Raw genomic sequence first — 23529 nt, 5'->3', positions numbered from 1 at the left:
ACCGTTAGAGCCGCCCGAGGGCGCGAGGCGGGGCGGCGCGGGGCGGTGCTGGAGGGGGCGGGGCGGCGCGAGAGCGGCCGCGCAGGGGCGGGGCAACGGCCGGAGGCGGCGAAGGGAAGAGCGAGAGGGAAAAGAGCCGCCCGGCGCCGCCGCGGCGGGTGATGACGTCGGCGGCGCTTCCGGCGCCGGGGCGGTGACCGAGGCACGCACAGAAGCGGCGGGGGGGGGGGTCGCTGCCGCCGCCGCCGGGAGGGGGCCGCGGCGGAGCGGGCGAGCGCGCGCGCCGGGGGGAGGGGGGGGGGCGCGGGGCCGGGCTCGCTCGCTCGCTCGCTCGCGCCGGGCGGTTGCGGCGGCAGCGCGCGCGGCGGCGTGAGCGGCCGTTAGTGACGGCGGCAGCAAGTATCGCGAGAGGTAGCGCGGCGCCGGCGCTAGAGGTGACCGAGGCAGCGGCGGCCCCGGTTGCCTCTTCCTCCGCGGGGGCCGGCGAGCGGCGGCCATGGAGAAGGCGCCCAGCGCGGCGGCGGCGGCGGCAGCGGAGGAGGGAGGCGACGGCGGCGAAGCCGGTAGCGCCACGGCAGGGCCCGGGCCGCCGGAGGCGCTGAGCGGTGGCGGCGCCGGTTCGCCCGCCCCGCCGCCGTGCCCGGCCGGGGCGGCGGCGGCGCCGCGGGGGCTGGTGCGGGTGTGCGACCTGCTGCTGAAGAAGAAGCCGCCGCCGGGCAAGGCGAAGCGGAACGGGCGGGCCGGCAGGGCGGCCAGCAGCAGCGAGAGCGGCGGCGGCGGCAGCGAGAGCAGCAACGGCGGCAGCGAGGAGGAGGAAGAGGAGGAGGAGGAAGACGAGGAGGAAGAGGAGGAGGAGGAGGTCTCCGAGGTACCGGCGGGGTGGGGGAGGCCCCGGGGGTTGCCCTCCTGATCCGGTTTCATAATTCCCCCCCCCCCCCCCCCACTCCCGCCTCCTCCGCCCGCGGGGCCCTGCCGCAGAGGCAGGAAGGGGGCAGCACCGCGCCGCCCCCGGGCCGCCTCGTGGCGGGGCGGGACCGGGGCCGTGGGCCGGGCACGGCGGGAGGCCGCCTGGGGGGGGTGTTGGGGGGGGGGGTCTGAGGTGGCCATGCCAGCGGGGGATACCGCCGGTGGAGACACCTCCCCCCCCCCAAGATTTCGTGTGGGGGGGGGGAGCTTGCATTCGGCTTTGGTCTCTGCTTTGGGGTTTCCCTTGGGGGTTATTTGGTTGGTTTCCCCTTTTTTATTTATTTTTTTTCCCCTTCTCCTCCTCCTTCCCCCCCCCCCCCCTTTTTTGAGTAGGCTGCTGCTGTGGGGAAAGGCCCCAGACCTGTTCTGTGCTTCATATGCACCTATCCCGTGGCCTGCTCTTTCAGCTCAGAGCCAAGTCCCTAGGGTCTAAACTTGCGAGTGCACCTGGTACCCCAAATAACCTGAGCTTAGCCTTGGGGACAGGCCCGTGCTAGGCAGGGTGTGTTGCTTGGAACCTCTGTGCACCATCAATAGCAGGAACAGATTCATCATGAATAAAAGCAGGTGATTTTTTTTTTCCAGCTAAAGCAAAGGCTGCCATGGAGTCCTGGTCATTTTACTCTTGTCCCAAGTGCTCTCTGAGCCTGACGGCAGCTGCCGTTTAAACGTCATACTGAAATAAGTACAGGGGAAGCATTTTCAACTTGTTCTCGTTTAGTATTAGGTTTTTCAGGTAGGTATCACTGGAAAGGGCAAATAAAGACCAAATCCCCTTTCTTGTTTGCATATATAGCCACACACAGTTGCTTTGCTGACTAATTTTATATTTATAACCTAGTAAGCTGGATGTTCACTTCTGCTTTTTTTTAACAGCATCATTGAAATAGTCCGCTGTAAATCTGCAAGCTTTTCTTTGAGCTTTATTTGTAAGCAGTTTGGATTTCAAGTGACATATTCTATCTTCGTGTTAGTTATTAAAAAGGGGATGAAGAAAGGGAAGGAAGAGTTCAATACAGTTAAGAGCTAAGCTATTATAGCTTCTCTATGATGTAGAAGTACTCTACTACTTATGTCTACAGAAGTTGATATTAGAAGCATTTATCAAGTTGTAAAAGAAATTGTACACAGTGAGTGCGTGTTGTGATTAACAAGTAATTATGTCTGGTATTTTGTTCTTGTACTACCTGTTTTAGGAAAGTGAATAGCATCATATGGGTAAAAATTCTCAAAGCGTGAAGTTAGACAGCTGTGCTCAGGTGCTGAAATGTGACATCTAGCAGTCCTACAGGTACTTGAAGAGTTCAGAGTTGGTTACTTGCTTGAGAAGAGATTATTGAGTTTCACGGTGGAGGTGCAAGGCAAGGGGGGAATGAAAACTGTCTAGAGATATACCAGATGTTTCAGTTGAGTTAACTATCTGGATGAAAGGAACCTTTAAAAGAATTTAGATAAAGTAAGACTTACTGGCGAAATCATAAACATATTTATTATGTGATCCTTGGCTGTTAGTTGCCCACTCTTCAAAATGGCTCCTTATACAAATAAGTTCAATCGATATTGTACGTGGTGTGGCAAGAAATGCAAAGAAAAGGGAGGTATGCGTGTAAGTCTCAGCTGACATGAGCCCTCACTTTTTGTAGCCAGATACCCATTTAATATGCTTTAAGATGTGCAGGGAGATGGAAAAGCAAATGGTCATTAAAATATCATGAGGCAGCAGAAGAACACTTGCCCTTTTTTGACAGAACTGTTTGTATAGTTGATATCAATAGCTGGGAAGGCAATTCTGGCATCTAGAAGCTTCCCTGACTTTTTCATCTTAGTCACAGAAGGTGAAGGCTTCCTAGGCTGGGTGTTCTGAGTTTAAATATTGAGCAGGTAAGTACACAAAAAAGAAGTTAACATAATTGAGTTTATCAGGTTCAGGATGAATCAGGAAATGCATGATTTCTGCTTCCTTTATAATAATTATTATTCTTGGTCATTCAGGTTGCTTACAAAAAGCCTGTTTTGTTTTTTATTTTTTTTCCTCACTGACTTCAGGATCAAATGATGCAGCTTGTGTAGCTTTCAGCAGTTTGATTGTGGTCTTCTGACCACTGGCAATCTGGAAGACACAAAGTAAAAAAAATTAATTTTAAGTTTATGGTTTTACTGTAAATGGAAAATATTGTGGAAACACTGTATAAACTGCAGTGGATGATGCAGCAATTGGTGCTCCCTCCCAGTCATTTAGTTTGTTAGCTCTGTGAACTTAGAGTTTGTCTAGTTTTTTTCCTTCCCATGCTTAATACTTCAAGTCTCCTCTAATCTCTGAAGTGAGGAACTTGAGATTTGACTATTAGTGCGACAGCATCTGGATTTCATGAGTACAGAAGGAGCAAGTCGAGGAAGCATAACTGGAAACCTGACAGATACTAAATCACGGAAACCTCATGAGTGGAAAGACATTGTTTTGGTTTGGTCATTGCTGAGCTGATGGAATGGAATGAGAAGTAGTGATTAGATGTTTTCATCTCAGCCTTGTTTCTGAATGCTGTTACAACTCAATGTGGAAGCATAGGCACTGGATGGGGCTCTGGAAGAAGTTAAATTGATATTTCATCGCAACTGCATAATGAGCTCTGACTACAATGGGTACTATGAAAAGTAACCTTGGGTAATCTCCAAGGTTACTTTGTGAAATTGCAGTGAACTGCTGTTTGCCCCCCAAAAAACCCGATGTTCTTCATAGCACAGTCCAGTATAGTCTGTAAATGGCAATTTTTTTTCTAACCACTAATTAATTAAAGTGGGAACTCCAGTAGGCAGGAAGAGTAATCTAAAGGTGAGAGAAAAACGACGGAAGTCAAACATTAGAAAAACTTTGTCAGTTATTGTGGCAGGTTTCTGTTTTTCAGGTGTACATGCACACCATCTGTTTTACTGAGCAGGAGGTCAACTTGTGTGCATTCTAGCAGAATTCTGGTCTTAGTTTATGAGTCATCAGGTTATATATAACAAACCAAACTCTTCATTTTTTTTTTTAAAGAAGTGCTCTGATGAGCTGTTTTAAGGAGCTATATCTCACTATCAAATGGGACTACAGTGACAATTTGATCAGGTGATAGTTCAGAGTCTGCGTTCAGGCAAAAACTGCATAGGTACAGGGCCACATGAAAATTTAGTCGACTGATGTGTTAAATGTTTATGGCTGAAATTTTTGAATGAACCATGTAAATATTTTTTACAGACCTTACGTAGTTTTCTTCCAGCTACTATGAAGCTTGAGGTACAAATTATTCATGGTTAGAAACAGAATTGCATCCATAGTGATATTCATTCCTTGGATCTTCTGCTGGTTAGTGTGTCTCTGTTCAGAGTCAGAATTGTGTGAAAAGTGTAATTGAAAAAGACTGCTTTCTTAGGCCACTCTATTCAACGAACGCTTAAGGAAAGATGCTTCTGCTGGGCTTCTGTACAGTGTTCCCTCTACCTCCAGTTAAATGCAGCTTATTCTTGTGAGGTTAATCTCTAATACCTGAAGATGAAGAAAATTGCCTATCAAATTTCACATATTAGGAGACAGGTCAAAGGCTTGTTTGCCACTCTTCTTAAAGTATGCAAATTAGGTGAAAGTTGACATGTAATATGAAGCTAATAGTAGTATTGTTTGAGAGCATTTTTATTTATCTATTTATTATTCACAGTTTTTTGGGGGGCAGGGGGATGTCTGTGTGTGAAAACATGGCTTAGCAGTTCCTCTGAACAGGTTCTGAAAAAATACATAGATCTGTAGACTTCTTGAGAGCTTTCTTGTATGTGTTGACTCTGTTAAACGCTTGCTGTGAATCTGCTATGGAATGGTACAGTGAAACAAAAAATGAGCAAGTCCTCGTCTGTGCAGGAGCTGATACCTGAGAGGCTGATGTCAGGAATGCATTAGAACTTCCCTGTGAAACACAGAAAGGTTTAATTGTTCAATCTAAACTCTGTTTACAAGCTGATTTCAAGTCTTTGAACTTCCAGAATGTTTGCTTCTGGTAATGAACTAGTAAAAATACTATGTGGTTCATAACTACATTTTCTTTATGTCTCATTCATTTTATGAATGTGTAAGTCTTGTTTGTTTTTTTTTTTTCCCTTGACTGAAGAGTCTCATGATGAGTAGATGTAGATCAGTCTTGGAGCTGTTATTCTGGTCAGTTTAGTTTGTCACTGATTCTCAAATGATTTCTGCGAATAATTGAGGATTATGCTTAGGAATGCTAATGGTAGATATACCTGAAAGCAGTTCCCTATGAAAAGAATATTTTAGATTTCTTAGCTGTTTCTTAGATATTCTTGTTTTTATTTTGCTGTCATTGCTTCCATAAAGAAGATACTTTTGTGTGTATGTGGTGTGTGTGATGATTTCCTTTCTTTTTACCCAATTGCGGATGAATTAGTAGTTGAACAGAACTAGTGAAGACAAAGCAGAGAATTAGGATTTTTTGTTGTTTCAAAACCTCATCATGCAGAAGAAGCTACTCTTAACAGCTCATTTGATCTTTGGATATAAGGTGTTAATCTGAAAATTGGGCTTACTGTGAGTGTTACAAACAGACAGCTATAATACTTAATTTTAAAAGGTTGTAACAGATTAGAAGTTAATGTAAGCTACTGATTTCAAGCATTAATTTTATTTTCTAATCTCTGCCAAATTTATGGCAAGTCTCTTAATTGTACTGCTGAGAGTACAGAAGTGTGAATAAGAGGGCCCTTAGCTTCTGCAAAGCCACTAAACAGCCAGCATGCCTCAGCTGACCACTGAATGATACGTTCTGTACTGCTGTTACTTTCATCTTTGTCCCTTCACCTAAAGGGCTGAAGATGCAACTAATTGGGATGGGTCCTTGTTAGTGTATGAAATCCTGATGTACAATTCAAAGTCCTGTATTTTGTCCTATAATCCTTTCCCTACCACTGCACCCTTCAGCATTTCTTCCCTAAACGGTCTTGTTTTTTCCCTTCAGAAGAAGAAATGATAGTGAAATCCCTCAGAAAAAAACTTATTGCGTAAGAGCTAAGGTGACTTTGGCTTTTTCCTTATTGGTACAGTTAATACAGTGTGTCACATGGTATAACAATACTTATCCTACACCAGTTCAACTGACCTGACGGAGAAACCAGGTGAGCTGCAGCAGAGTCCATGGCAGACATTTTCTATCTCTAGAAATAATCTTATAAAGACAGCTCAGAAACCCTGACCCTAATGCTGACCTGTATGGTATATACTCCTGATACAAAACCCACTCTTACAGAAAATATTTTTGCATTTGTTTGGTGCTAGTGGTGAGATTTATGTTTTATCTTGTGTGAGGAATATGGTAAGTATGATGGAATAAACTGTCAAGAGTTAGCAGCCTTTAATTTTCTGCTGATCTGGAGAGGCAGTTCAGGTTTGCCTGAAAATACGTAAATGATAGCTGTCAAAAGTCCCTGAACTGTCAGGGCTCGCAGGGCAGGTTGGTTAGTTGAATTCTGCAATGAAATTCCACAACAGTAAAATTTTCTGTAACTGACTGCTAGAAGTGTTGCCAGAAGTGTTTTATGTCCCTTGGTTATTTTTCACTGAATGGATTCCAGTAAAATCGGTTTGGAAAACTGGAATAATGATTTGACTGGCTCGATGTTCCCTGCCTCGTCATTACAGGCAGATACATTGCCTCTTTGTTTTCTTGCCATCAGCTGCAGATCATGTCTTGCATATGCCCCCTTTTCTGAAGCAATACAGGTTACTCAAATTCATGTACTTGTTAGGAGAACGTGTGTGCTGTTACTGTCTGAGCTGGTAAGTAGGTTCGAGTGGTGCCTCTTCGTGCGTGGGAAAGACTTTAGGTATGTTGAGCTAATAAATGATATCTTCTTAGACCTACTGTGTATTTTTTTCATTTTCAAGATGTTTGTTTACCTAATTGAAGTTATTAGTGAATATCTAGGTCTAAAAAAGAAGCTGCTAGCAGAAAATGATCACTACATGATCTGGTGTTATCTGTCAGTGGCGCCATGTGAATTTGTTTATTTCCCTGCATGTAAGGCTGTATTTCTCCAGGAGAGCTGCTTAACTCTTCCTTTATATGCAATCTGGAGCTAAAAGCTCCTTATTTTCAGTTAGTAATGTAGTTCTTTAAAGCGAATGCTTTTGGTGGAAAAGATTTAGCTGAGATACAAGCAAATTTGCTCGTTTGTCAACTTCAAAGACAAATGGGATTATATATGTTTTCCTATTCTTCATGTTTTTCAAAACAAGACTGTTCATGTGTACTTAGGATACAACTGATTTGGAAGTTGTGAGTGGGAATTCAAAATTCCTGATGCAAATCCAGGACCGATAAGGAGGGTTTGTTTGCAAGGCTAAAGAAACAAACCCTTTTGAGTTAAATAAAATATGACACATTTATAATATTAGTCTTCAGGCCATTTGAGGTGGGATCTGTGACTACCTTGCTGGGCAGCAGGCTTGTTTGTGAGTGGGCAGTGTGCTTCTGATAGCTTTGTGGTATGGCGTTCTAGGTGGCTGACGGGAAATGGGATCTTGAGAAGGTATCCTGTATCTGTAGAGCTCCTGCAGCTCTGTGTGCTTTCTGAATCCTGGTGTTCCTGAAATAACTTGTGATGCCTCAAAAAAGAATACCAAGTGTGTGTGTGGGTAAAGATTTAATGTTAGCAAATGCTTTGGATAAGGGTATTTAACAGATATACTTGGAGAAGAGTATCTTCCGTAACACACAGGCAGCTTTGTCGGCACATGTAAGTATGTCTTGGTGTTAGCGTGTGAATTCTGGCTATCTCTGTGCAGTCATTGTGCAAGGACAACAGGAGTATTTTAGAAGAACGTATACTTGACCAATAAAGGGCAGCATTTTCTTTCTGTCTTCACTAAGCAGTCAATGCGTTGTGTTATTCAATACCCAGAGGTTATCTCAGGGTTCCAGATGTTTTCCAGACACTTCTTACCTTATATACTCTTAAACCCACAGCTATCTGAAGAAGTAAGCCACATGTAGGAATTCCTTCACTGTTCTTTCACCTTTCATATTAGGTAATGGTTGTAGACCAGGATAAAAATCAGACTTGAGACTGAGCATGTGTTTAAGATGGCTTCATTTGTGCTTGCAATCTTTTCTTTAAGATTGAATGTTGTAAGTGTGATCATTCTGCTTCCTTATCCAAAGCCCTTTCTGACAGAATGAAATTACTGGCGTCTGATGCACAGGTGGTTTTGCTCTGCTGTGGTTTAGCTCGATGCTCATGTCTTACAAATACAGTGGTGTATTCTAGGAAATAAAAAGCTGAAATAAACTTTATTTTATTTTTTTTTTTACTTTTACAATGTCCTAGCTTGAACTAGCACTTGATGGTGCTAGCGATTAAGAATGGACAGCTTTGTGCATGTACAATTACGCATCTGAGCAGCAGCTGTTCAGGTGCTAGATAGTAGAACTAGGAAAACGGAGGGCTAATAAGTATGATGAAATGTTGCAATCAGTTTGTTTTGGTGTCTGTTCTCATCAAGTTCATATTGATACAGTTAAAAAGTGAAGTACCTGTATGTTCATTTGTTTGGAGTCATATTACTATTATTTTTAACCTGAAGGAGCAGGGGAGGATATAAAAGTAGGGGCATCTTTCATGCAACATGACTTGATCCTTCTTTGACAGGGAAGCTGCCTTGTGTTTGGGCTCAGATTCATTTTCCCCTGCCCAAGTGAAACAGGAATATTTACCTTATAAGCTAGTACATCTGTCCCTCTTTGCAAAGCTATTTTGTGGAATAGAGCAGAAGGGGAACATCTGAAACCTCTCTCTAAGGCAGGGACTGATACAGAGGTAAAAAGATAATTTTTATCCTCCTAGTTTTTCCCAGTCTCTTAAGAACAGGACTGGAACATGTTCTTTTATGAGAAGCTGGAGGTCACAACTAAATCTGCATATGCAAGATATTTGGTGACTCAAATGTTTCCCTGGGCCTTAACTTTACAACTTGAAGTATTTATTTCCTCTTGTTCAGCCTTGTCCTGAAGTGTTTTACCAGCAGAGTTTTCCTTTTTATGCCCTTCTGCAAGTAGTAAGATTTTTTTTTTAAGCCACCGAATGGTGAACAGGACTTCAGAGAAGTTGAGAATTCAAACTCATGAGGCAACTTAGGTTTTCCTGAAGTGCTCAGTGCTGTTTTGAGTCTTTATCAGTGAGGATGCTAATCCCCTTGATGTCAGGGAATCCGGTTTCTGTGAAGATTGCAGTGAGCACATCTAAATAAGTGCTGCTGCTCAAAAAAAAAGGGAGGGCGGAAGGCAACTCCTTCCCCTCCTCTCTCCCCCTGATAAAAAGAAGAAAAAAAAAATTAAAACTCTCAGTAAGTATGCTTATAGCTGATCAGTTCCTTGATCGAGTTTGTCAAGCAGTCACACAAGAGCTTGTGCTGATACAGCAAAGGGACAGGAACTTGAATAGGGAGAAAGGATGAGGACTCCCCTTTTTGGTGGGACTATTCATTTAAATGCCTGTCAGAAAATATTTATGGTTCCTTTGAGGACTTGAATTGTTGAGCATGCTACAGATCTGTGAAAACTCTCATACTAAAGGGCAAAGTAATTCTCTTAAGTTACTCTACAACTTCTTTGGATCTTGTATTTGAAAGTGTTTGGCTCAGCCCTGGAAGGTACATCATGTTTTTTTTTTTTTCTTTCCCTCCCCCTCCACCCCCCCAAACTTTAAAGCTTTGACACTTGCAGATAAAATGTGTTGGGTTTGGTAGAGCAGCATTTTTGGAATGGGAAGAGAGAGAGGGGATGGAAGCAGTGTTGTGTTCAAGAGTTTGTGCAGTTTTCAGTGTCACCATTACCACTTCTGCATTATTCAGTGAAAGGCAGCAAAGGAATTGGTCTGTGCTGGCTAGCATAAAATAGTCACAAAGCATAGCTGTGATCAGTATGGTAATCATAGTACGAGCAACCAAGCTAGCTTGAAGAATAAGAGCATTTACTTTAACTTAGTCTGCTAGATAGATGAACATATGCCTTCTGTCCGTCTCAGTCACTAACAGAAGTGAAAGTTGGCATAACAGCATGCTGGTATTTTTGGGAAGCACCAGCTTGATAAAGGATCTTCTCAGTGATAGTTATAGTGGCAAACTTCATGTGCTGAACTTTCCAAAGGGCCTGTGTATGTGGGAGATGTTTATGCATCTATTGAACTTCTGTGTAAAATCAGGCTCAGTGTACTTGCATCTTTGAGGGAGTTTTTAGAAATGTAGGTGTGTGGACTGGAGTTGTTCTGCAGAAATCTTCAGAGTATGGCACAGCATGATGGAATGAGTTGATCCAATATCTAACATCTGCCAAGAGAGGGAAATCTCTTCCTCCTCTGGTTATTCCCAGCTGTGCAGTTACAGTGCTTAGGTTTTGCCAGCTCTCATTGTCCTGAATCGCTGGTCTGTGATGGGACCAAAAGGTACTAAAGCTGGTGCAACAAGGGAAGGGGTGCTGAGGGTTTTCTTTTTTGAGCTGTTGCATCAGCTCTGGATATGTCTTGTTCATGTATGTGGGACTTGATATATTCTCTTCAGCTGAGCGCTGAGGAACAAAGAGCTCTGCCAAGTGCAGCGTTTGTTATGAAAGTTGCTACAGATGTAATTCCTCCTGCGCTTCGGGGCTGTTGGACTGTTTCGACCGAGCATCACCTTGTGTAGGATCAAAAGGTTAGCCAGCAGATCGCTGCCTTCAGTAACTTTATCAATGTTGGCAGTTTTGAAGTATATGAAGCAGTGTCACTTAAGAAATTATTTGAGTGAATTAGACTTGAAATACAAGTAGGAATATAATTCTCAGTGAGCTATATTACAAGCCTATTTCCTGCATTTGACAAAAAAGATTTCAAGAACAACAGTCATCTTTAGTGGTGGTTTTCACTGTAATCCAGAGATAGGTATTGCAGAATATGCATCTTTTTCCAACCGTTGGACTAGTTATTGATAGAAATAACCTGAGCAGTCTGTGTTGTATTCTGTCCAGTCTGGGCCATATTTAAATTCTCTGATATAAATTCTGCAATAACTGAAAGTGGCTGTTTGGTTTAGTAACTTCTAATGCATTTATTAGATTTTGTCACAATGAAACAATTCCGTTAGGCTTTGTGTGACTGATTTAATTCGAATTAGAATGGGAGAGATTACTCCTGTGTGCCTGTTGGTTTGGAAGGGTCTTTGATGTCAAGCCAGTAAGTGTTGTCTAGCTATACTGTTTCAGACAATAAGTTGTTTTTTTCTTCTTTTTTATTTTCCCCTGAACTCTTGAAAACCTTTCGAGTTTTTCAGCTAAAATGAGGCTCATATTGTGAGTGCATCTTGGACTGAGAAGGGCAGATGTCCATAACTTAGTTGTTGTACCATTCTTCTGATAATTGGAGTTAAAACTGAACTTAGATTTTCCTCCTGAAGACAGTCAATAGAGATGGGGAACAGCAGGTATTGAACTGGCACAGAACATTTAGGTGTTCAGGCAGAAGTATTTTAACATGTCAAGCAGTCAGGGCAACTGTGCTGACAGTAGATGCATCTCTGTTTTGCTATGAGGTCCCTAGTATTTCTTGGTCTTCTAAGTAACTTCAGATGAAACTAGAAGTGAGCAAGCATTTAAAAGAACATAACTAACACAGAAAGTTCTTTTTGGTTTTATTCAGTGTATATATATTCTTCCTACTTCAGCCTTTCCCAACAGCTTGTTCTCTGTTAAATTCCAGACTTAGTATTGCTGTAGATGATGGGAGAAGTTTTTCCATAAAACAGTTTAGTCCATAAATGTGAAAGTACCAGCAAAGTAACTCCATTTACTGATGACTTTGTAAAAGAGAGAACAATAAAGTATGATATTCTGGGCTCTGCTTGTTTCCATAGCAGTTAGAATAGCTCCAGAAATGTGGTATAAATCAAGTCTGAAGTCATCACTACTAACACTCCACCTAAATGTAGAGCTGTTCAGACATGGAGATCCTGATCCAGCAGATCCTGGATTAGAAATTGGCATGGAAATAGGTCATATCAGTGTTCAGTTAATTGGATTATTATACACATAAGAAAATTATGTACTTTGCTACTTAGGAAGGAAGTGGGAATTCTAATCTAGAAACTGAGTTATTCAACAACTTCCAGCGGCTGACAGCTGTTACCTGTAGAAATTGCTTAGGGTGAAGGTGTTAGGCATGTTCCTCACATGTTTTTATATGAGCTTAATGACTGAAGAACTGGGAGAAAAAGGAGCTAGCGTCCTGCTCACTACATTCCATCCTTTCGTGGCTACCGAGGTTTACATTAACATTTGTGCAGAGGGTTCTGGAGTTGAAATCGCCAAAATGTGATTCATCGTATCAGATCTGAGGGAAAGCAGTCTTGCTTACGAACAGTAACCAGGGGGAAATATGGAGCAGCTATCTACCTAAGTGGGCATCTTCTCCTACTTGTATATAAAATGATCTACATGCGTAGTATATGTAGATAAAACATGGTTTCTGTCTCTTACTCACTTGCACATACTAATGTGAAGATGTCTTGGATTAATACCTATCTTAGGTATTAATTGTCTTGGATTAATACCTATCTACTAATATGAGTGTTGGTGGACTCACACGTGTGAGCAATTTGTACCTTGTTTAGAGGCTATGCCAAGGCCACTTAAACTGCACATAGCTGTCCTACCACAAATCTTTCATGAATGAAAGAAGAACGGCATACACACCAATTACTTGTAGGAAGGATGCCTCCCCACCACTATCCTTGTCCCCAAACTGGTGTTCTCTCTGCATGTGTTTCCGATCTTCCCAATTTCTTTACTGAGTTTAAGGTTCTCAGAATAAAGGTTTACAGCAGTCTAAGAATAACAGCCAATGAAAGCATAGGTACTTCAAGGGGAGAACTTTAACGGAAGCTCTCCTACTGAAAGTTCCACTTTGAATAAAATTGGGGGCAGAAATGTTATGCTTTTGGTGGAGGAAAATAACCAAGCCTTTTAATTGATTTTAAAAATATGTGGTTTTCTTCTTATTATAGCTTTGTGTCAGTTTTATTTTCATTTGCCCTGGGCATTTCCTCCATAGCAAAATCATAGGGGCTTTTCTAGTAAGATAGAAAACACCTTCTAAAATATGTCTACTGTATAAATTGGCAGGCATAGAGCTCGGCAGAATGGCTTCTAATGAGGTTCTGGTTTCATCGCATCATTGCGGCAATATTATGTATAAAGATCTGCTTTTCCTTTCTCCTTTTTTCCATGCTTTACAGGATTGAAATTCCAAAATGAGTGTAGGGCTTACGTAAGCATTTAACGGAGAAGAAGGTCCTTTGCTGTTCAGAAGAGTTTCTGTCGTTCTGTGCCAGGATACTACTAATTTACCACACAATAAAACTCTGTCAATTTTATTTAGTCTTAAATGAATGCTTATTTCGGAAGTACTTTAATGTTGCAAAACTACCTTCTGCTTGTGAATTTCTGGTGTAAGAGTAAGAAACTGCTAACAGTTTAAAAGCATTAGCTCATGAGTCTTGGGCTGAATGTTGGAATCTCGCTTGAGATGGAGCTAGCTGTTGAAATTTCTTGCCCTGGAGTTCCTAGAGAAAGTATTATAAGCTGAATGCCTTTACTTTGAGCTTGTGCTGTCAGTGAATCCTTAGAGGTTTTCCTAGCATTCTTGGCATTGTTTTGCTAACTTTTTCCAGTTGTGGGAGTGATTGCCTTCTTACTGACCCTTGAATGATAAATCTTCTAGGAAATTGTATCACAGTGTGAATGCTGAAATTCCCCAATTTATTACTGGGAGGAGATAATTTTTATTTGAAATTCTCTGAATATGGAGTCATTATCTTGTCTAATACGACCAGATCCTGATAGGTCATGCAAGCTGACAAGTGTGCTTGTCAGTAGCGTGCTTTTATTATGGGAGAACAGGTCTGAGGAGGGGTGTGTGATGAATGGCAAGCAGCCTTATTCCATCAGACAAACATCTCTCGTAAACCTCTACCCGAGTCTGTTGTCAACAGTCAGTCTTTAAACCTTTTGGGATTTTATGCAGTCTTTTAAATTGATGTAGAAAGCTTGGGATGTGTTTATCTCTGCACTTTTGAAGATAGTTTAGTATGGAGAGCTGTCAAAGATATTAGTCTCTTTGGAGCTGTGGAAAAGCTTAGGTCTCAAGAATACCACATTAAGGTCCTTTTAAGGATTAGGATTTCATCACTTGAAGCTTATTATGCTTCCTAAAACAAGGACAACTAAATGAATGGAAAATACTAAGTGTGGCAGAAGGGTCTTGAGTACTTTGCTAACTGTAGAATAGGCTGGGCAGAAATGAAAGATACGTCTTGGGAGAAAGCATAGTTTTTCAGTGGGAAGGAAACTTGGATGTTCAGCAGAATTGTTACATAGTTCTCCCAGGAGAAAAATATGTCGACTGCTTATTGAGAAGTTTCATTTTCTCTTTGGGGTAACAGCTGCAACAGGGGATTACACTTGAGCAAGGCTGGGGCAGTGAGAATAATCTTGTGGTTCTAAAATGAAATGAGCACTTTGCCTCAGTTTTTAGCAGAAGCACTATTGAAAGGCTTGAATGTCCAAAATGCTTAATTTTATAAGTTAAGAAATAAATAGAAATCTGAATAAAAAGCAGCGTGCGTTAACAAAGGTACATAATATCCGGTTAAACAGCCTCTGTCCTCAACCCCAATAACAAAACTTAAAAAAGTAGTGCTGATGTAGTAGAAATTCACTAAAGCACCTAAAGGAGGCTGGAAACTTAGTCAGGCTGACAACTAGAGATGTAACCATCAAAACAGGTGAGTTAAGAAGACAACTAAGTAGCACAGGAAGAGAGTAAAAGCAGATGAGATTTTTCTTAAGGTTTTGTTCTGGAATGACTTCATTTTATATAGTCATTGAGGATTAAGAGAGTTGAAGTTCAACTGTGGCTAAAGAGAGAAACTGAAGCAGTTGGTTAAAATCTTTTTTTTTTTTTTTTTTTTTTTTTTTTGTATTGTCAAAGAACTAAATGACCTTAAAAATGCACCAGGAGATGTATGATGCAATCTATTGTAAAGTGAAGGTCATGCTTTTGTGGTATAAAAAGACTTAATTGTTTGTTTAGAAAAAAGAGAGATTGTATCAGAAGTAGTAGAGGGTAAAGAAGAATATGGATATCTGGATTATCAATGTCTTAGTGGTTATCTGAACTAACTAATGATATCAAGGAGTGATGAAAGGTATGTACACATTTAAAAGTAATCCCTAATGAGGGTAGATAAATTCTAGTGCAGTTTTACAAGGAAGTTAGCTTTTTTGGACTAGTGTGTACCCTTATGGAGGCATGTTCAAGAAAATTTAAGTCCAACTTGGTTGTAGAGGGTTTTGAAGAAGCTTATTTTTACTTTGAGAGCAGACAGGAAGAACTTGGCCCAGTTTAGCAAAGTGAAGGTGGGGTAGGAGTATTATCACCCTTAAAGGAAAAAAAATGGACCAAATACAAAGTTGAAAGCTAGTATTAGTACAAGGAGGAGCAGATGTAAATTAGATAGTAGATAATTTCAGTGTGTCATTTGGAGTTGTTTACTTATTAGTGGGTCTCCCAATGAAGCTGAGCTTTTTTAAAAAACAATTTTAATTTTTTTTTGTGCTATCTTCAAGATAATTATGGTGACCATCAAATATTTGTAATACAGAAGAGCTTCAACAGCTACATCTGTGATAAGTGTTCAGGGGATGCCCACTTCCTAGATTTTTGACTAGGTTCCTAAATTTAAAGTGCCATTCTGTTGAGCTGTTTTTGCAGCCTCTAAGACAGTAAAGGAAGTTCAGACTAGACAAATTAATCCCTTCAGTGTATGATGACTTGTGAAGCTACTTAATTCATTTTCTTCACTGTTCTGAAGCTGGTTTCATCTGTCTTATGTTATTTTGTTCTCCAATTTGATGGGAATGCTCTCCCAGTACCAGTGATAAAGATTAAATTGGAATCTGCTATACTACTGTTCTTGTTTCTTTCCCTTATTAAGTTGGATATGCTTGCCTAGGTAGATCTTCAAATGCAGAATGTTTGAAGTAGGTGTTGAAAAAGCTGCACGAGTGTTTCTTGCACTATCAAGTGTTTCTCTACTATATACACTGAGCTGCTCATATATCTTATCCTGGACCACTAGTTTTATTTCCAGTGTTAGAAGAGGGCCCTTGTTGCTTTTGAATCCCTTTGTGAATTTCTTCTGTTTTCATGTGGATTAGAAGTGCCAGTCAGTTTTCAAAGTATTTCATGTGACAATGACAGGATTTTTATCATTTAGTGCTCTAAACTAAGTTGAAAATCTGGATGTTGTGAAACTTCAGCTGGGGACCCACCCTACTTTTGTCTTAACCCTATCTCAGCAACTTTAGGTTCTGTTTAAGGTGATCTCTTCAGGACAGTCTGCCTACTATGGGAGAGAATGCTTAGGAAAACCACATTGAAGATATTTTGTGCTTTTAATGAAGACTACTTCTATTTTTTTTTTCCCCAAGTCTCAATTAGGTGGGTTTTTAGTAATGAATGTGCCTCATCTGTTTTGTTAAATAAAGTGCTAGTATCTGAGTGGGACACAGTTTGAAGAGGCTAACCTTGACACTGTGCTCTGTGACTCTGGAAACACAGAAAATGTGTGTTTCTATGCTTTGGTGCCGTTGGTGACCAGTACTGCTTGATCAGCTGTAAATAGATAACAATGTGCTTTTGTGATATAAGAGTGGGAATTGTCTGATCAATTGTTAAAGTGCTTGCGTTTCAGGGTGCCAGAATGGGTGTCTGATCAATTGTAAAAATGCTTATGTTTCAGGGTGACAGAATCTGTGTGAGGCCAATTCAGAATTAGCAGTGGCATAGGGAATACTGGAATATTGGAAAAATATATATGTGTATATACACACACACACTCTCTCTCTCTCTCTCTCACACACACACACACACACACACACACACACGTATATATATATACACACACATTATATATACATATACACGCACACACACACACGTATATATATATACACACACATTATATATACATATACATGCACACACACACACGTATATATATATACACACACATTATATATACATATACATGCACACACACACACGTATATATATATACACACACATTATATATACATATACATGCACACACACACACGTATATATATATACACACACATTATATATACATATACATGCACACACACACACGTATATATATATACACACACATTATATATACATATACATGCACACACACACACGTATATATATATACACACACATTATATATACATATACATGCACACACACACACGTATATATATATATAAAATTGGTTACTAGCTGTTTTGTGTTCATAGCCCCACCATCTACTTTGTCCTGGAAAAACAACTGCGTTTTCAGATGCTTTTATTCTTCCCTGATTGTCAAGTCATGTACTTTTCACATAGACAACTTTAGGTACTGCTGCTGTTTGAACATATAGAGTAAAACAACCTTGATTTGCATGTCTCCGGCCTTGTTTTTTGGTGTTGAATACTATCTCAAGATGCACTTGGGTCAAATGCAATTTAGTGCAGCTTGAAATGAGTCTTGTGTTTTTAAGCAATGCTGTTAGAAGTTTGTCTCCCTAAGCTGCCCTTCTGAGTGTTTAGTCTTTCGACTCCTGTGTGGGGAACTTAAGGGCTTCTCTCTATTTTAGGGTTATTAAAATATAAGAGACCATAATGTGAAAACAGGATTGATATGCATGGCTTGGACAGCTGCTTTTCTTTAAGGTACTACTTGTTTGATGGAAGGAAAGGCAGTTTTTTCGGGCACAGGTTTGGGGGATTTTTTTTTTCCTAATTCTTAACGGGTAGTAGTAGTTGAACAGACTAAATCATACCCTTCCTAGTAAGAGAAAATAAAGGCAGGTGTCTTTCGAATAAAAGCAATCTGGATGTCTTAAAAGAAGGCATTTGCTATCCTTAAAAACAGATAATTCAAATTATAGGGCTGGACATGAAAACTAAGAATAAAAGGACCTGTGTTCATCTTTGCAAAACTTGAAGATATATCTTCCTAGCCTGTGTTTAAAACTCCAAATCATATGATTTAAATATGAATGAAACAAATTGCAGACTTCAAAGTAGTCTCTACTTCTTTCTGGATGTCTCTGTATTCTTGCAGGAACAGAATGGAAGTCTGCCTGAAAACCTTAATGTTGTACTGAAGATCTCAGGGCAGTGAGGAGTTGGAAGTTTTGGGAATGAATTTTCTGGAATTTGATATTCCATACTGTAGATGAGTTTAAATTGCTAAGTTAAGCAATGTTCTTTTAAAAAGAATGCCTCTTGTGAAGCCTGAAAAGGGGTCTTCAGGGAATGGGTGATGTGGTGCTCCGGTAGAGGATGTGGAGGAACAAGAACACAACAGGGAATGCAGAGGCAGGATTTTGAGTGAGGAAGCAAATGAATGCTGAATGTAACTTGATTTCAGTTGCATATTTAGCTTGTTTTCCACCCTCTTCATCACCTTCCTCACCCCCACAGAAAACTGTGCTCCTGCTAGTGTTTTGCTGTAGCATAGCTTGAGAAGCTCTGGGATGTGGTTTCAGTTATGTTCTTGTAAGTGAAGTTGCACAGTATGCTTGTGTTTGGTATAATCCCTAAATACACTGGCATACAATGTAAAAATAATAAGAAGCAGAGTAATTTTTAATGGATGTATTTAGTTTATGTATGTGTTAAAGTGCTGATAGGTGCTTTAATCAAGTGGCAAGGGACTTAAGTAACTTGGCAAAGTTCTGTTCTCCTTCTTCAGAGAACTGTCATCCTCCAAAGGGAACTGGAAAAAGTTCAGCTCTTGAGATGAGCTTGTTTCTCCCTTTCCTAGGAACCTGGCACTTTTCATAAAAATGACAAAGGTGGTGTGTGCTATTCAATTTCCTTTTGTGCAGAACAGACAACTTTTTTTGTTGCTGTGTTACATTCTCTTTCCATTTAAAAATATGCTCAGTGTTGTCATGTTTAAAGCAAAAAAATCTTAGCTATGTTCATTTTTTTTTTAAGGTTATGCTAAGGTATTAGTTCATTCTTTTTGATGCTTGGAAGATTGAATAATTATTGAGATAAAGCCATTGTCATGTGGGAGGTTTTTTTTAAAAGACTCCTTCAAGTTGGTAGGGCTAGCTTTGTACTTGGGTTAACATTTGCATGCAGTTCCCAGGGTGCCTATATACAGGAGCAGCTGCAAGAGCCTGACAGGAATGTCAGAAATCCTGACCTAAGAGCACTATTTCGGTGTAATCATGGGATTTGTCCTGTGATTCCTTGCATGGACAACAGCTTCCTACAGAAAGTAGCCTGTGATACGTAGAGGTCTGTATGATGAATTTTCCTCAAGGCAGCAAAGATTTATCTGAGTGTTTTTGATTATCTAACTGGTATGGGTTGCTGTGCTTTGCATGCCCTTTATAGTTTGACCTGTTTAAAAGGATGCTAAATGTATTCCTAGAAGGAATTCTGCAGAAAGTACAAATTTTAGGTAAAACTTCAGTGAATTGAAATCTACAGAGGATGTTGGGAATGTTGGTCCTTTCAGTTATCCTTCTGTAAGGGTTAGTCATTAGATTTTTTTTTTTCTTTAACATATTTTAAAGAACTTTTTTTTTTTTTAAGGCTAGCTGAATAGCAGACAAGATATTAATGGAGTGGATTTGTTGGTTACCTGTTCTAGAATAGTGCTTTGGAAAGAAAGCTTGGCCAGTAAAACAGGCAAACAGTAAGCACGAGTTCAGTAAGGTATTTGTTGCATAATGGAAGAATTCTTCTGCCTTGAGTGATGTGAATTAGGTAAGATGTATTAAATTCAAAAACCAGGCTCAAGGCATAAGTTCTGCAGTGTCAAAGATGAACAGACCTTACAGGTACTCCTTGAATAAATTCTAGACAAAACTGTAAAATCTGACATATTCCATTATGTAGAAAAATGGTGTGAAGCACATGAGCAAGTAGAGGGTTCCTGTAAAATAAGGGGTTTTCTGATATTTGAGTAGAGTACGTTTCCCCTTTCTTTACATGTAGAATTAAAGACTCTAGCAGGAGAGCATAGCTGTGCCCAAACTTAGTGATCAACTAGAAAAGTCTCTTGGGGACCTCAGGAGTGGAAGTGACATCTGGTCAGCTAGCTGAAGCTTGGTGAGAAGATTCTTACTGTTGAGAGTGTACTTGTTAAAACTAGATCATGTTTTGAAAAAGACCATTTTTAAATACGGTGTTGTTTTTACTAGTGTTTTTCTTCAAAATATGAACCTGATTATTTTTGGCCATTAGATCCTTGTCACTTGGAGCACAAGAGGAGTGGTTTTTCTGGGACTGACAGGATTTATTGTGCTGTATTTGTTTAAACTAGAGAATTAAGACTTGCAGATATGAATGAACTCTAACAATTTCCAATATGGATTTTGATTTAGTTTTTAGAACAGGCATTGCAGAATAGAAATTAGTGACTTTGACCTGTTAAATGCAGAATAGATACCACCATCCCTCAGAGCTTTAAAAAACTGTGGTATTTGCATTTCCTTTGTGGAAATAGTTACTATATGTTTTGGCTAAAGCAAGGGAGAAGTGGGGGGGGGGGGGGAGGAAGGGGGTCAGTCTTACCTGTCTACTGCTGTTGCTTCTCCATCGTGCCTTGGGTGAGACGCTCTTTCTCAGCCCACAGCTGAGTTTCTTACTGCTGCGAGTCAGAAGCGTCTCTGCTGCTGCTTGGCCTCTGCAGTGAATGAGCTGAAGCTTGGTGCCGTCACTTGCAGGGGCGTGTGGGAAACCTTGCTTAGCTCGTCGGTGGCTCACTCTGGTGGAGCTGGCCTGTTAGAGACGAGTAGTTCCCCTTGTGCCCCATGAGGAGATACCTAGTTTCTTGAAAGCTGTTCAGTTTTCCTCTTTATGGTCATCCCACCTCTATTATTCCAGCTGTTTCTAGAATACCTCCCAGTCAGCATTCCTGTCAAGCGAAGGAAGAAGAGGATAGGGTGGATGGATATGTGGTATTTGATGCTTCAGCAGTTAGGACAGGTTAGTCTGTTTTAGGAGGGTTTGCTGTGGCGGGTAGGCGAATTGCAGAACAGAAGAGGACAGAGGCTATGCCGTAGACCTTCTTAGTACAAGTTGTTTTCTTGTCGTTTGCCACTAAGAGTGAATAGGACAGCATGGTAGTGAATGAACTAAAGGAAAGCCGCTTGAAGTGCATTTGTAAGCTTTTAGGGGCTGGAAACAAAATGACAGACCTTAAAGCAGCCCCAGCATTACTGATGTGCACTTGAATGGCTCCTCAGAGCCTCTCAGTGTAGCGAGAGCTGCAAGGCCTGGGTGCCTGGGGGAAGAAAGCAGGTCCCTGCTGCCAGGGGCGCTTGGAGCTCCCCCACCCGCAGGGCCACTGCTCGCTGCTTCTTTGTCGGAGTGAATTTGTGGAGACCTTAGAAACCCTCTGAAGCTCCAGAAGAAAAAGAGGGAGGAGAGCATGGGCGTGTGGTGTGGGGTTTTTCCTGTTTTTTCAGGGATGATCTCAGGTAGGCCTGGCGTGTTTTGCCCAGGGGTGCAGGCTGCGCGGGTTGCAAAGGCAGGTGTGTGCGCGTGCGTGTGTGTGCGTGCAAACCCGGGAACTGCTGAACTATGGGGTTGGGAAAAGGAATCCATTTAAACAAGGGAGGGAAAAAGGAAGAAGAAAAGGGCAGGAAAAACATTTGAATGTGACCCCCGCCCCGGGTGCGTGTGTGTCTCTCTCTCTTTTTTTTTTTTTTTTTCCCCTTGTTTTTGCCCCCGTATTTTGGTTTTATCTAGCCATCCGTTTATTCCCCAAGCAGCGAGGGGTCGGTGCGAGCTGCGAGCGCGGGGCGCTGCCGGCGGGGCGCCGCGTCCCTCCTTCCCCGCTCCCCCCCCCCCCCGCGCGGTGGTAGGCGCCGGGCGCGCGCGGGGTGGAACCGTCCATTTCCTGTTCCCGTGCGGGCGGCGGGGGGGGGAGCGAGGCGGCGCGGAGCGCAGCGTGCCGGCCGCCGGCCGCCGCGGCTCGGCTCGGCGCGGCGCGGCGCGGCTCGGCGCGGGTGGCGCCCAGGGGGATGGCGACGGCGGCGCGGTGAGGCGCGGAGCGGGCAGCCGCCGCCATGGACGCCTACGTCCTGGAGGACATCCTGGAGGTAGGGGCCGGGCGGGCGGGTGGCGGCCGCCGAACAAAGCGGGGCGGCGGGCCGGGCCCCGGGGGCGGGAAGCGCCTCGATGCCCCCCCGAAGCTCGGCGGGTGGAGGCGGCACGGGGTAGCGGTACCGGCACGGGCTGTGGGTGGCCGTCCGGTTTCCTCCCGGCACGCTGTGGCAGCGCCGGCCCTCCGCGCTTGGAGGGGAGAAGCCAGCTCTTGGGAGCTGGCCTTGCGGGGAGGTGGCTGGACCCTCCAGCCGCGCTGCGGAGTGCCTGGTGTCATAGCGGGAACCTCCCTGCCGAAAAATAAGAGTTACTTGATCGCAGTTCGCTAGGCCTGTGTAATTCCTACCCCTTAGTTATCAGTCTCCTTCAGTATTCATGCCCTGCCTTTGCTCCTCTTGCAGAAATAATCCTGCTTCACAAAATAACTGACCTTTTGCCTTCTGGGGGGTGAAAGTTGAAAACACTGCTGTTTTGGCCAACTTATGCTGGCACCACTTGGAAATCTTAAAGCGACACTCCTCTGCGAAGTGGCATGGATCTGTGAGGAAGTAGCTATAATAGTTCAAGCTGATTTCTTTTTTGTCGTGCTGTTTCCGGGTTTCTAAAATGTCATTTCATTGCCAGGTAACTTCTCAAAATATTTGCGTGTATTTTTTCATTGCAATGATAAGCTGTTACCTTATTAGCTGCTGTCAAAATTTAAAATAGAGTGCTTTCAGTGATACTTGACATTTAGATTTTTTTTCTGAACAATCCTGCTCTTGTTGCTCTTTGGCATAAAATCTTGCTCATTGCATCAGTAAAGACACAATGGCTCAGTTTCCCCTTAAGGGACTGATGCAGCTGTCTGGACAAGACATTTCTACCAGTACCTGCCCATGTGGCTAGATTTCTGTGGTGAGCTAGGAATGCCAGAGTGAACTGGGCTCTCTGCCATCAGACAAACATTTTGATACTTCACTTGTCTTACTGAATTCTGGAAGTTATGTTTTAAATATACTTTATCTATAATTGTTGTGGCCACCTCTACTACCTCAGCTAAATAAAATACTTGATATTAAAGTGATTAAATATTTGGGGAGGCAATTAGCAAATGAATTGTCTATACAGCATTATTTTGAGGTCGCCTGAAATAAGCAGTTAAATCCTGCTTCTCAGGTTAGGATGCAGTGACTTTTCTTTGATAACGTCATCGTACATTGTTTTTCTGGTCATGAGACCAATTGTATGCAAGTAAAAACTACTTAAAGCAACTTACTGTATAGCTTGTCTGTCTTCAGTTGAGTGTAAACTATAATTGAATTGATTGTTAATG

General features: G+C 42.0%; 1 protein-coding gene across 2 annotated transcripts in view; it reads left to right on the top strand.

Annotated features, from left to right (window-relative positions):
• Positions 1-406: 406 nt before the first annotated feature.
• The window catches only part of ANKRD17 (ankyrin repeat domain 17), a 94709-nt gene continuing 71586 nt past the window's right edge, over positions 407-23529 (top strand). Inside the window, exon 1 of one of the 2 annotated variants that reach the window (XM_062574259.1) lies at positions 407-868. In XM_062574259.1, coding sequence (XP_062430243.1) covers positions 497-868 — 372 coding nt within the window. In that variant the 5' untranslated portion in view covers positions 407-496. Of the gene's footprint in view, positions 869-1681; positions 1703-23529 lie in introns of those variants that run through there. The other variant, XM_062574260.1, reaches the window with a different exon arrangement.

The sequence above is a fragment of the Rhea pennata genome, chromosome 4, assembly GCF_028389875.1.
Source record: "Rhea pennata isolate bPtePen1 chromosome 4, bPtePen1.pri, whole genome shotgun sequence".
In the NCBI taxonomy this organism is placed as follows: domain Eukaryota; kingdom Metazoa; phylum Chordata; class Aves; order Rheiformes; family Rheidae; genus Rhea; species Rhea pennata.
The sequence above is the reverse complement of the archived record's forward strand: the minus strand, read 5'-3'. Positions and strand labels throughout refer to the sequence as shown.